Genomic DNA, 11,767 nt, shown 5'->3' with positions numbered 1-11,767 from the left:
AGACTGACAGGGATTAGTCTCCCCTGTGCTTTCTGGCAAGGGTTGGAGATCTGTAGCAGGAAAGTTTAACTCTCTTCATAGTGTCATGTTGTTCATGGAGAAGAAAAACTTGGAAATTAGGGTGAAATTCAACGCTACCAGGATGTTTGAGAGGTGCATGTCAGGCTACAGGTAGGGTACGTATCTCCACGTACATCCACGTACCCACAGCGTTGACATAAGGCAGAAGCATAAATTGGCCTGTTTGTGTTTTCTCTTGGGCTAATGGCTTCTTTTCAGTTAGTCGATAATGCGATTGTCCAACCAAATTCTCATTTGTCAGACGATGGCTTGTGCTACTTTCATAATGCAGCCGTGTGGCGCCCAACGCGCCCTTCCTTTCCTGCTGAACACGCCAGGCGCCCTTCTTTGAGGAAAAAAGCCCAACTGAACATGTTTTCGAGGCACAGCTTTGGGAGCATCTGATTACTATGATTCAGAAGTAAATATGTCAGCACGATGGAGTACTCTGGCCTGTGCTCTGACTGAAGGGAAGACTGAAGCACGTTTCTCAAAACAAGCAGAAACTTCCCCCGTACGCTTCTTGGACTGGTGGGAAACAAAGTAAAAGTATAGTAAAATGTCTTAAACACAGCATCAATGTGCAAAATAATCAGCAGGGATGTAAAGCTGGGTTTTGGGCAGCGCCTAAGTCGAATTAATGTGAGATCTAAACCAACTAAAAGACTTCTCTCAGATCTAGGGATTGTGGTCCCCGGTCGACTTGTTCCGAGTAGTTTTTGTCTGTAAGCTTTTTGAGTGTTATTCATTTAATTCAAATTTTATTTATAGTATCAATTCATAACAAGAGTTATCTCGAGACTCTTTACAGATAGAGCAGGTCTAGACCACACTCCAGAATTTACAAGGACCCAACAGGTCTAGTAGTTCCCAGATCCATCATCTGCTGCAGGTTTACCAAGGTTTTAGACCCGGATATAGTAGTAATAATAAAAATGGTTGAACATTTTTATAAAGGAAGGGCAGGCATAAAATGTACAGAGGAAAAACAGACGGTTAGACGGTGTTGCATCGTGTTCGTTCGTACAGAGCTCAGCCGATTAATTTGTGTTTTGTCATCGATTTTGACGTTTGAGTCATTTTCCGAGATTTTATTTATTATTATTTTTTTGGAAGACAAAACGGCTATTTAAAGATGTGATATTGAGCTTTTTCGTTCTTCTCTTAGATGTTATAGACCAAATTGTTAATCAAGAACATAATTGACAGATTTACATGTAATGTAGTTAATAGTTTCAGCCTTTTGCTGCTTTGTTACAAGTGCCAAAGTTGGACATTTGGGTCACAGTTTAGGACACATGTCATGCTCCTTTTAAGGAGGTTTCATCCCAACAAAAGATGCAAAAGAAGAAGAAGGAATAAATTATGCCTAAGTAGGGCTGGGCGAGATGGAGAAAATCTAATATCACAATTTTTTTTTAACCATATACCTCGATACCGCAGCGATATTGTAGTGTTGAATAATGTTGCTTTCACAAAATATTGCCTTAATGAGATTTTTGTTGATCATCAGTAAAGTACCAGGTCATTTAATTTAATTATCTTTCAAAACTAAGTGGTCAGAGTGGCAGGTGACTCCAAGTGGACTTATCAAATATTCATTTTTGTAGCATTCGTTTGGTTTCTAATTTCCGACCCTCTTCGTCAGACGTTTAAACCTATTAACCCCGCAAACACGGTCCGGTAGAGTCGAGGAAATCATTTCAGAATGAACCGAAACAATCATTAAATCCGGGTAAAATTCAGTTGATGTGGAAAGGCTTCCGATAGCTGGGTCATAATCGTGTACATGGTGAGGTAAAATAATGGTTGTTGCTGACGCACAAGGAGGCAACAAAGGTGTAGGAGGTGGATGGCTTGGCTTATGTGATAAACAACAACAATGTTTCCTTATTATTTAAAAAGAACTCTACACGTGAACTGTGCCGTTTAGACTTATTTCCCCAGATCCAAAAAGGAAAAAGCCACATTTGGTCCCACGTGTTCGTCCCCCCAGCCGGTGCGTCGTCATGTCGGTGCTGTAATCATCTGGCTGCATCTTCTCATGTAAAACGTGTTTGTTGTGAACAACAACAACAACAACAATGTTCAGAAAGACACTTGGAAATGGTTATGTTGTCTCTGTATGCCTTAACGATTCCCGTGATGCACAAAACATGAACAGACTCATTGAATGTACATATAAAAACGGCATTTATGGATTTCATACTACTTTAGCGCATATTGAGTTATGGGCAGAACAGCTTTGCACATGTTGGGGACTTGTCTGCTAAACCAGGTCCTCCTACACACTCTTGTCACCTAATCAACTGATCACATTAGCATTAAAAACGCCTCACTCATTGAGATAAAGCGGTTGTTAGAAAACCAGAAAAAACATCTTATTCCAGCTTGTTAAATATGAAGATTTTCTAGTAAAGCTGGATAATATATCGATATTATGGTATGTGACTTGATATTGTCTTATATTGCAGATATCGTAATATGGCATAAGTTGTCTTTTCCTGGTTTTAAAGGCTGTATTACAGTCATCATTTTATGATCATACCAGACTGGTGTAACTGTTGCTTCCACCCATTTAGTCATTATATTCACATTACTGATGATTATTTATCAAAATCTCATTGTGTCAAAATATTCTGGTTTCTAGTTTCTTCTCTCCTCTGACAGTTACTGAATATCTTTGAGTTGTGGCCAAAGCAAGACATTCAAGGACATTTTTCACCATTTTCTGACATTTTATAGACCAAACAACTAATCATTAATTAGGTTAATCTGAACATTAATCTAGAAAGGAATGGTGAGTTTCAGCCCTTGATGTGTGGCCGTGTAATGTTATTAGTTAGTTAAATAGTTAGTTAAATAATTCATTTATATATATATATATATAGTTTTGACAGATGGCTGTCGAAACCAAGGTCTAATATTTGTGGTTGTTCACCTACAGGTTTTGTTTGTTAACGCGTATATTAGGTCACATTTGTGGACTGTATTCTCTGTTTTAATTTAACAATGATTAATTAATGTAATGTATTAATCTTAATGCAGTTTATTGTTTGTTTCCTGTAGGAGCCAAAGTCGTCATCGCAGCTGCTTGACGACTGGGGCATGGAGGACATCGACCACGTCTTCACCGAGGAGGACTACCGCTCTCTGACCAACTACAAGGCCTTCAGCCAATTCGTCAGGTAGATGGCACTCGTTTGCACTTAAACCAAGCTCGCAATGCGCTGGAAAAATCCGAGGTATTTAACTTCAAATACCTTCAACTGCCCCTCAAATCTCTGCAGGGTGAACCCAGACCGCCAGCTAGACTATCTGTCCAATCTAAGTTTTAAAAAAACAACTTCTTTCCCAAGGCTATTAGACAGAGGCCGCGTCGCTGTGTACGACAGTTGGCACCGCCCACGATGATTGTGATTGGTTTAAAGAAAATCCAATAAAGAGCAAATTTTCTCTCCACAGGAGGAGGAAGGTCTGTCAATGCAAGACCAGTAGATTACAATCCTGTGTTGCACTAGTTTCTTTTTCATACTATTATGATTTGAAAGTAAAATTGAGCTAATGTGGCAGTTGCCGTAATCTGCAAACAGCAAAATGTGTCAAATATCCACTGCGATCATGTCGGCTCCATCAGGCTTGTGTTTTAAATGTGGGGTTTCCCTCCCCTCCAGGCCCCTCATCGCAGCCAAGAACCCCAAGATCGCCGTGTCCAAGATGATGATGGTTCTGGGCGCCAAGTGGCGAGAGTTCAGCACCAACAACCCCCTGAGAGGAGCCGCGGCCGCCAACGCGGCCCTGGCCACCGCCAACGTACCGGCGGCGGTCGACACCATGGTGGCAGAGGTCGCCCCGGCTCCTGTAGCGCCGGCAGCTCCAGTAGAGCCTGAGCTGCCCCCTCCACCGCCGATACGCAAGGCCAAGACCAAGGAAGGCAAAGGTACAGTTACAGGAGGAGGCTGTGATTGTCATGATTCCCCCGATTGGATACACAACCAACCAATCAGAGCTTTGTAGGCGGAATTAAAAGATGTCATTGTCAACAAAACAAAACATTCAACTTTCAAATTAGGCTTAATAAAAGAAAATTGTCAAATGATATTCCACAACCTGAAATTTCAAAGCTGGGTTGCAACATCACATACTTGATATCGGACATTTTTTCTGCTGAGAGGAAGTTCGGGGTAATTTCCATCGATTTGTTGATTTCTAGCTGATCTTTTATTCTAATTTTTCTCAACCTCTTCCTTTCTGTTGTGTGTCGGCAGGTCCCAACGCCCGCAAGAAGTCCAAACCCACACCTAAACCACAAGACAAGAAGAATAACGCCAAGACCAAGAAAGTGGCACCTCTCAAAATCAAACTGGGAGGCTTCAACAGCAAGCGGAAACGCTCATCGGTACGACCCGCCTCTCCTCCCCTCTGCCTCCTGCTTCTTGCAAACAGTTGAGGTGCTTTGTTGCTGTTTTAGAGCTACAAGGATTAATCAGATATTTGTCAACAATTGATTAATCGCCAACTATTTTGATAATGGAGTAATCGGTTTGAGTAGTTTTTTAAGAAGCACAAGTTAAAATGTTCTCATTCCTGCTATTTTAAAATGTGAATATTTTCTGGTTTCTTCACTCCTCTGATAGTTTTACTCAAACCACACTCCCAAACCATACACTGGGACATAGGAACGCGTCCCAGGGCATTACTCTGTGACAGTTAAATGAATATGTTTGAGTCGTGGATAAAAGACAAGATTTGAAGACGTAATTTATTGCTTTGGGAAACACCGATCTATATCTATTCAAGGGCATTTTTCCCAGATTAATCGACAATGAAATGCAGCTTTAGTTGCAGCCCTAAACTCTTTTTACACACGCCGCTTGTCTCTCCTGTTGCTCAGAGCGAGGAGGACGAGCCTGAAGTGGACAGTGACTTTGAGGACGGCAGCATGAACAGCGTCTCCGTCTCCGAGGGATCGAACAGCCGCAGCAGCCGCAGCAAAAAGAAGCCGTCCAAGAGCAAACCCAAGAAAAAGAAAGGTACGTGTGCATGCTCGTGTTGTATGAGACGGTCTTCCTCTTTGTCTTTTCCACGATTCTCCTTTTTTAAATTTCTTTCAGTTTCTTTTTCTTGGTCCTCTTACGGTGACATTGAATACACAATCTCTGTTTTGTGTAACCTGCGGGAGTTGAACCCGTTACCCTGCTGGTTTCATGCTCTGTGTGACAAGTCAGAGCTCTACCTGTTGAGGTGTGAGCGGCTGCAGATAAGAGCCTACAGTTAGCGGATTAAACACACAGCGGCCGGCCATAATTACTGCGTGCCGGGTGAGGCATTAAAAGGCTCTGGAATGCACGACAACAGGAGGAGGTGCATGTGTGAACGCACACACACACACACACACACACACACACACACACACACACACATATGAGTCACTGTGAGTCAGCTGAATTATGAGTATATTTAGAAAGACGGCATCTTGGTCTGGGTTGTCGCCTACCATGTCACAGATGAATGGAGATTCTTAGCTGTGGATATCATTTTAACGACAGTTGTAGTGTTTTGGTAAGTCTCTGAGGACCTAAGGTAAACATCAGACAAACATAACCCTTGAAATCTGACATCTTGGAAGGAAAAACCATATACTTTGTGTGTATTTTGACGAAAAGATCATTAAGAAATACAAGAACTTCTCTGATAAAATGTGCAAACTTGTTATTGTGAGTTTTGCATCATTTAACCTGCTTTAATAACTTTTAACCATATATTGAGGAACGAGCAATAAAGATGGATTCAGCCCACCTAAGGTTTATATTTTTACAGTGAAACACTTAAATTTCACTTTTTTGGTGTTGATGAGGAAAGTTGTTTTATTTATATAAATAAAAGATTTGTTTTGAGCATTTCAAGCTAGATGAGAGAGGGGAAATACATGCAGGAAATCCTGTAGTTCGGACTCAAACCCTTGACCTTCTGCGTCGAGAAATACACCTTTTTTATATTTGTGCGCCTGCTCTACCAACTGAGCCAACCCGGCTACAAAAAGGTGTCGTTGAAGGTGGAAAAAAATGACTCACCGAGTGGGTTTTCCTCTCACAAACAACATCAACAACACACGGAAAAAAGTCTAAAATGCTGAGCCTGGGTCCCCCGCACCTATCACACCCTGTGTCTCGGGTTAAGATGTGAGATTTTCGGCGTTTTTAGTACTTAAAAAAACTTTTCTCTCTAAATCAGAAGCCGAGGAAGGTGACGGATATGAGACGGACCACCAGGACTACTGCGAGGTTTGCCAGCAGGGTGGAGAGATCATCCTGTGTGACACCTGTCCCAGAGCGTACCACATGGTCTGCCTGGACCCCGACATGGAGAAAGCCCCCGAGGGCACCTGGAGCTGCCCACATTGTGTAAGCAACATGCATACACTCTCATCTCTGACACTCTTCATCCTGGCTGCTTAAAGGAATACCTACAAATGATCTTTTTGAGTGTTAAAATGTCCAAGTCAAGGCAAAAAAGAGACCTTTTCAAATCGACTGCATTTTAATGCAGAATTTAACACATCTCCTTTCATCGGGCGCACCAATGACAGTTATAAAATTAAAAGGTTACGGATCGTTGGCGCGCTTTCACAAGAACAACCACCACGTCCCGCACGGACTACTTGTTCTCCTGTCAGCACACATTAGCGTTTATACAACAAAAGATGTGTGGTCAAATGCGTCCCACACCATCCCAGCAAAGGGTTTGAGTTATCGGATCACAATGCATCTTGGTGGCTGTTGACACTTCTATTTAACGCTGTCCACTCGTGATCTGATCGCATCTAAGACAGATTTTTTTAAACCAAGTGAAAACAGGGTCCTAGTTTCTCTGCAAGTCCTGAAACCACAACAAACTCACTCCAAGTATTATCTGGAGAAAGGGACATCTGCAGGTGTAGAAAGATCCAGCAGCCTGAGCGTCTCAAATGGCTTCAACATAATGATGATAAAGCGTCTTAAAACGAAACAGGAACTTAGTTTTGACAAGCTTTTCCTTTCATTCCCAGGAGAAGGAGGGCATCCAATGGGAGGCCAGGGAGGAGGTGTCAGAAGGCGAGGAGGACATCGGCGAGACCGGAGAGATGGAGGAGGACGACCTCCACATGGAGTTCTGCAGAGTGTGTAAAGACGGGGGAGAGCTGCTCTGCTGCGACTCGTGCCCTTCGTCGTACCACATCCACTGCCTCAACCCGCCGCTCCCAGAGATCCCCAACGGAGAGTGGATCTGCCCCCGCTGCACGGTGAGTCGCCAGCAGACCCTCAGGGCCAAAGGGCCTCTGATTGCAGGTCTTGGATATCCAAGGAAGGTTTAAAACATGTTTTATGGGTAGCTGGACTTGGTTAAAGTTGCTTGAGGAGTTTTCATCCGAGAGAATTCTTCAGGTCTGACTGAACGGTAGGGAAACCAACCGACTAACCTCTGTGGGGTCGTTGTCAAGATGATTGAGAGCCCTTCCTTTGTTTAGTCCTCCTGGCTGTTGTAACGACTGTTGTTATGGTCGTTGGAGACACCCAAGGCCAAGTCTGCACAACCTTTTGTTGGCGCTGTCGCATGATGCCATTTCTTTCCTTCTAACTTGAATATTTTCTATTTAAGGAAATGTACGTAAACTCACAAAGACCCAACTCCAAATCCTTTCCCTGACCTGCCCACTTACAAACTTAGAAAGATCCTACTCCAAAGGAATGGGTGATCTAAAAAAGAATAGAAGGTTAAGAGATGAAATGCAAAGATAGTCTATCTATCATATCAATTCAAATTAGGTCTGCTGAGTCAGCAAGGAATCCATATAAGCTGCCAAATCTCAAAAATTATATTCATTTCAAAGAGTATATGTACCTTTTGTGGAATAGACTTATAAAAGGAGATGGGAATCCAACTTGCACATGATGGCTAGGCAATTCCTGCCGTTGCACAGGGCTGTCGTAAGAAACTACTTTTGGAAACTTCTTAAATGTAATGATCCCTAAAAGTTCCCTAACAAGCAGAGTGGGAAGGGAAATCCAGTGAGCTTTGTCAAAATGTCATTAAAGTCACGCCAGAATGTAGCAAGCATGGTGCCAATTTTGAGCATTTGAAAGAAAAGGTTAAACACCATAACATTAATATGTTGGGTTATTTTTCTCTTCTATTTTTCTCTGTAGTGTCCATCCATGAAAGGGAAAGTCCAAAAGATCCTGACGTGGCGGTGGGGTGAAGCTCCTCCACCCACCCCCGTCCCCCGCCCTCCAGACCTCCCCGCCGACTCCCCCGACCCCGCCCCGCTGGCAGGGCGGCCGGAGAGGGAGTTCTTCGCCAAGTGGTCCAACATGTCGTACTGGCATTGCTCCTGGGTCACGGAGCTCCAGGTGTGTGTGGAGCACACATATAAACAAACAACTGTATTTGACCATGTTTTGTATCCCTGTTCTAACCTCCGTCCTCCTTTTTATTCCCCCTCCACCCTCTAGCTCGAGCTCAGCTGTCAGGTGATGTTCAGAAACTACCAGAGGAAGAACGACATGGATGACCCGCCGCCCATCGACTTTGGCGAAGGAGAGGAGGACAAGATCGTTAAGAGGAAGAACAAGAACCCCATGTATGCCCAGCTGGAGGAGAAATACCTCCGCTTTGGAATCAAGATGGAGTGGCTAATGATGCACCGCATCATCAACCACAGGTCAGCGCACACACTTAAACAACACACTAGGGCTGGGCAAATATCCCGATATTCTTGACCAAATACCTCGATGTCAATATTGCGACGATATTGTATGGTTGACTGTTGGTGTTTTTAACAAAATGTTATTTACACAGTGAGATTTATGATAATCCCCAGAAATGATTGAATGACTTAGAAGGTAAAGGTAAATAATGGAGCAGCTAGAACAGTCTTTAGTACTGTAAAGCAGCCTGTAAAACCAGGTACAGCCAACAATTACCTTATTAGGATATATCCAACATCTAAGACTATTTCTTGTCTCATATCGTGATATCCATACATCGATTTCTTGCCCATCCCTCCAACACACACACATTTTAAAGATGAGCTCTGATGCTATAACTAGGAAGAAGAAAAGCTCTTCTTCTACTAACTGTTCTGAGTTACTATATCCCAGGATTGTACATATATTATGTACAACATAAGTAATTTGGGATTTTATCCGAAACTCTTTCAAATATGTGAGAATGTCTACTTTGTTGTGCAACATTTTAAACGTTGGTGTCATGAATCATCTCAGATTAACTTACTAGGACAGCACTGCAGTGTAATGCTTTTTATAAGGGCTGCACGGAATGAGGGAAATATGCAATAACGTTGAGTATCGCAAAAACAACAATAATAGAACACATATTTAAGAGTGCTCAGTTCTGCATTTCTACTCCTGTCAGTATTTTTCTTAAATACATCAAATTGGGGGCTGGGTTGGGTCAGTGGGTAGAGCAGGCGCACAGATACAGTACTTCGAGGTTTCAGCCTTGATGCAGAACCCGACCTGTGACGATTTCCTGCTTGTCTTCCCCCTCTCTCTCTCCCCTTTGTCACCTGGCTGTCCAATCAGATAAAGGCGGGAAAGCCCATAAAATAATCTTTTTTAAATATTAAAAATACAACAAATTGATTGAATGTAAATTAAATCGTTTCCAACATTCTTTTATTGAACATTAAATTGAATATAACAAGGCCCCATTAAAAAAGATTGACCGGTACATTGTAAAGTGCAAAATTCTACAGATTCTGCTTTCTTTCAACTAACACACAAAAAAATCTATCTTTCCTAATATGAGGGCGATTACAAACACCAATTTGTCATGAATCCTCTTCCACACATGAACACAACGTGGATTAAATTGAGATTTTCTCCCCTCTTTGCTGCGTATTTTCCAGTGTGGACAGGAAGAACAACGTCCACTACCTGATCAAGTGGAGAGAGCTGGCGTACGACCAGGCGACCTGGGAGGCCGACGACATGGACATACCGGAGTTTGACACCTACAAGGTGCAGTACTGGAACCACAGGTGAGTTACAGACACAGAACCTAACCTAACCTGCAGAGGGACACGGATGTACACGCTCTACTCTGCTAAGCTCCGCTCTCCGTGTGTGTTGGTTTCAGAGAGCTGATGATGGGAGACGAGGGGAAACCTGGGAAGAAGATCAAGGTGAAGGGAAGAGTGAAGCGGCCCGACAGACCTCCTGAGAACCCCGTGGTAGATGTAAGTCCAAGGTTTTTATGTCTTTTGACCTCCTTTTTTTTTTTTTTTTTTGACTCTAACAGGAGCAACTCAAACAGTTCAACCAAAAACTTTGGCCAAGTTCCAAAGTAGGGCTGCGTGATATGAGGAAAATACCTCATTGCGATTTTATTTTAACAGATGTTGCGATTACAATACAAGATGTACAATCAAGATAACTCCATCCAATTCAAGATGGGAGAGAATGATCGCTTTGTGTAATTCTTCTCATTTCCATCGACAAATATTAAAATGATAATGGTGTGCTTTTTGCGAGGACCTGTACCAGACAGAGATTGTTTCCCAAGTCTGTGGGGTGCTATTTGTAGGCCGGGACGTCTCTGCTGGACCGCAACAGATAGTTAGAAATGGTTTGACACATTGTTTGCATTTAACCCTTGTGTCGTCTTCCCATCGACCAAAATTGACTTGGTTTGGGTTCCCTGTTTATAAAGCATGAAGCATCCTGTAAATTATTCCCCATTTCTGTCTTATTACGTCTTCTTATACCAACTTGATTCCAACTTATAACCATTACTCGTTTTATACATCTGTTTGTACGTATGGTCATTGCACCTCATGTACATGAGATGATGCCAAATCTTTGGCTAACTTTAGTCAATATTCTAGTATTAGTAAATAGTTTAAATAGTTAGGGACATATGTTTATGTATTATCACAGACCCGGGTAGACCATGAAAGTAGTGCTCAGTAGTTATTTTTGGGGAAATTTAGTTGAAAGAAACCTATATTTCTGATATAAAAAAACTCGAAAATGGGTCAAATTTGACCCAAGGGCAACACAAGGGTTAACAAAGCTTGCGTGCTTACTCTTAAAAAGCTGTACACACCTTGCATGTGACTCCCAGTTTCCTTGTGGCTGATCTGTTCCCGTCTCTTTCTCTTCCGTTCCCCAGCCGACCATAAAGTTCGACCGTCAGCCCGAGTACCTGGACAGCACGGGGGGGACGCTGCACCCCTACCAGCTCGAGGGTCTCAACTGGCTCCGGTTCTCCTGGGCTCAGGGTACCGACACCATCCTGGCCGACGAGATGGGTTTGGGAAAGACGGTTCAGACGGCCGTCTTCCTGTACTCGCTCTATAAAGAGGTGGGTGGCTGTGAGATACTGGGTCACGTTGTTAAGATGTGTGTTACACTCCCTCAGGGGCCAAACGCACACACACACACACACATACACTAAAACAGTCTACGTTCTTCTTGTATGGAAACATGAGCTAAGCCCATAATGCTAAAGTGAGTTTTTACTGTTTAGTTTGTCCTCTTTATGATCTTAAACATATCCCTTTTTAACATAATTAATACCTTTTTTTAATTTAATTTACCTTTTTTCTTTAAAGCCATTTTGGCTTAGCAGAAATAGCTGAGCCTGCCTGTGTGTAGCTGTCGTCCTATTGGCCAGGAGCCATCCAGCCATTTTGTATAAGTCA

The 11,767-nt window shown here is 42.7% G+C and overlaps 1 protein-coding gene across 4 annotated transcripts in view; it reads left to right on the top strand.

The window, feature by feature from the left end:
- Nucleotides 1-11,767, top strand: part of chd4a (chromodomain helicase DNA binding protein 4a) — a 38,055-nt gene that overhangs the window by 5,443 nt on the left and 20,845 nt on the right. For all 4 annotated transcript variants that reach the window (XM_034892016.1, XM_034892015.1, XM_034892014.1 and 1 more), the window contains exons 5-15: nt 3,130-3,248; nt 3,735-4,000; nt 4,329-4,459; nt 4,955-5,093; nt 6,295-6,464; nt 7,109-7,342; nt 8,247-8,450; nt 8,553-8,761; nt 9,971-10,102; nt 10,201-10,300; nt 11,236-11,427. In XM_034892016.1, coding sequence (XP_034747907.1) covers nt 3,130-3,248; nt 3,735-4,000; nt 4,329-4,459; nt 4,955-5,093; nt 6,295-6,464; nt 7,109-7,342; nt 8,247-8,450; nt 8,553-8,761; nt 9,971-10,102; nt 10,201-10,300; nt 11,236-11,427 — 1,896 coding nt within the window. The remainder of the gene's footprint in view (nt 1-3,129; nt 3,249-3,734; nt 4,001-4,328; nt 4,460-4,954; nt 5,094-6,294; nt 6,465-7,108; nt 7,343-8,246; nt 8,451-8,552; nt 8,762-9,970; nt 10,103-10,200; nt 10,301-11,235; nt 11,428-11,767) is intronic.

The sequence above is a fragment of the Etheostoma cragini genome, chromosome 14 (genome assembly GCF_013103735.1).
Source record: "Etheostoma cragini isolate CJK2018 chromosome 14, CSU_Ecrag_1.0, whole genome shotgun sequence".
Lineage (NCBI taxonomy): Eukaryota > Metazoa > Chordata > Actinopteri > Perciformes > Percidae > Etheostoma > Etheostoma cragini.
The sequence above is the reverse complement of the archived record's forward strand: the minus strand, read 5'-3'. Positions and strand labels throughout refer to the sequence as shown.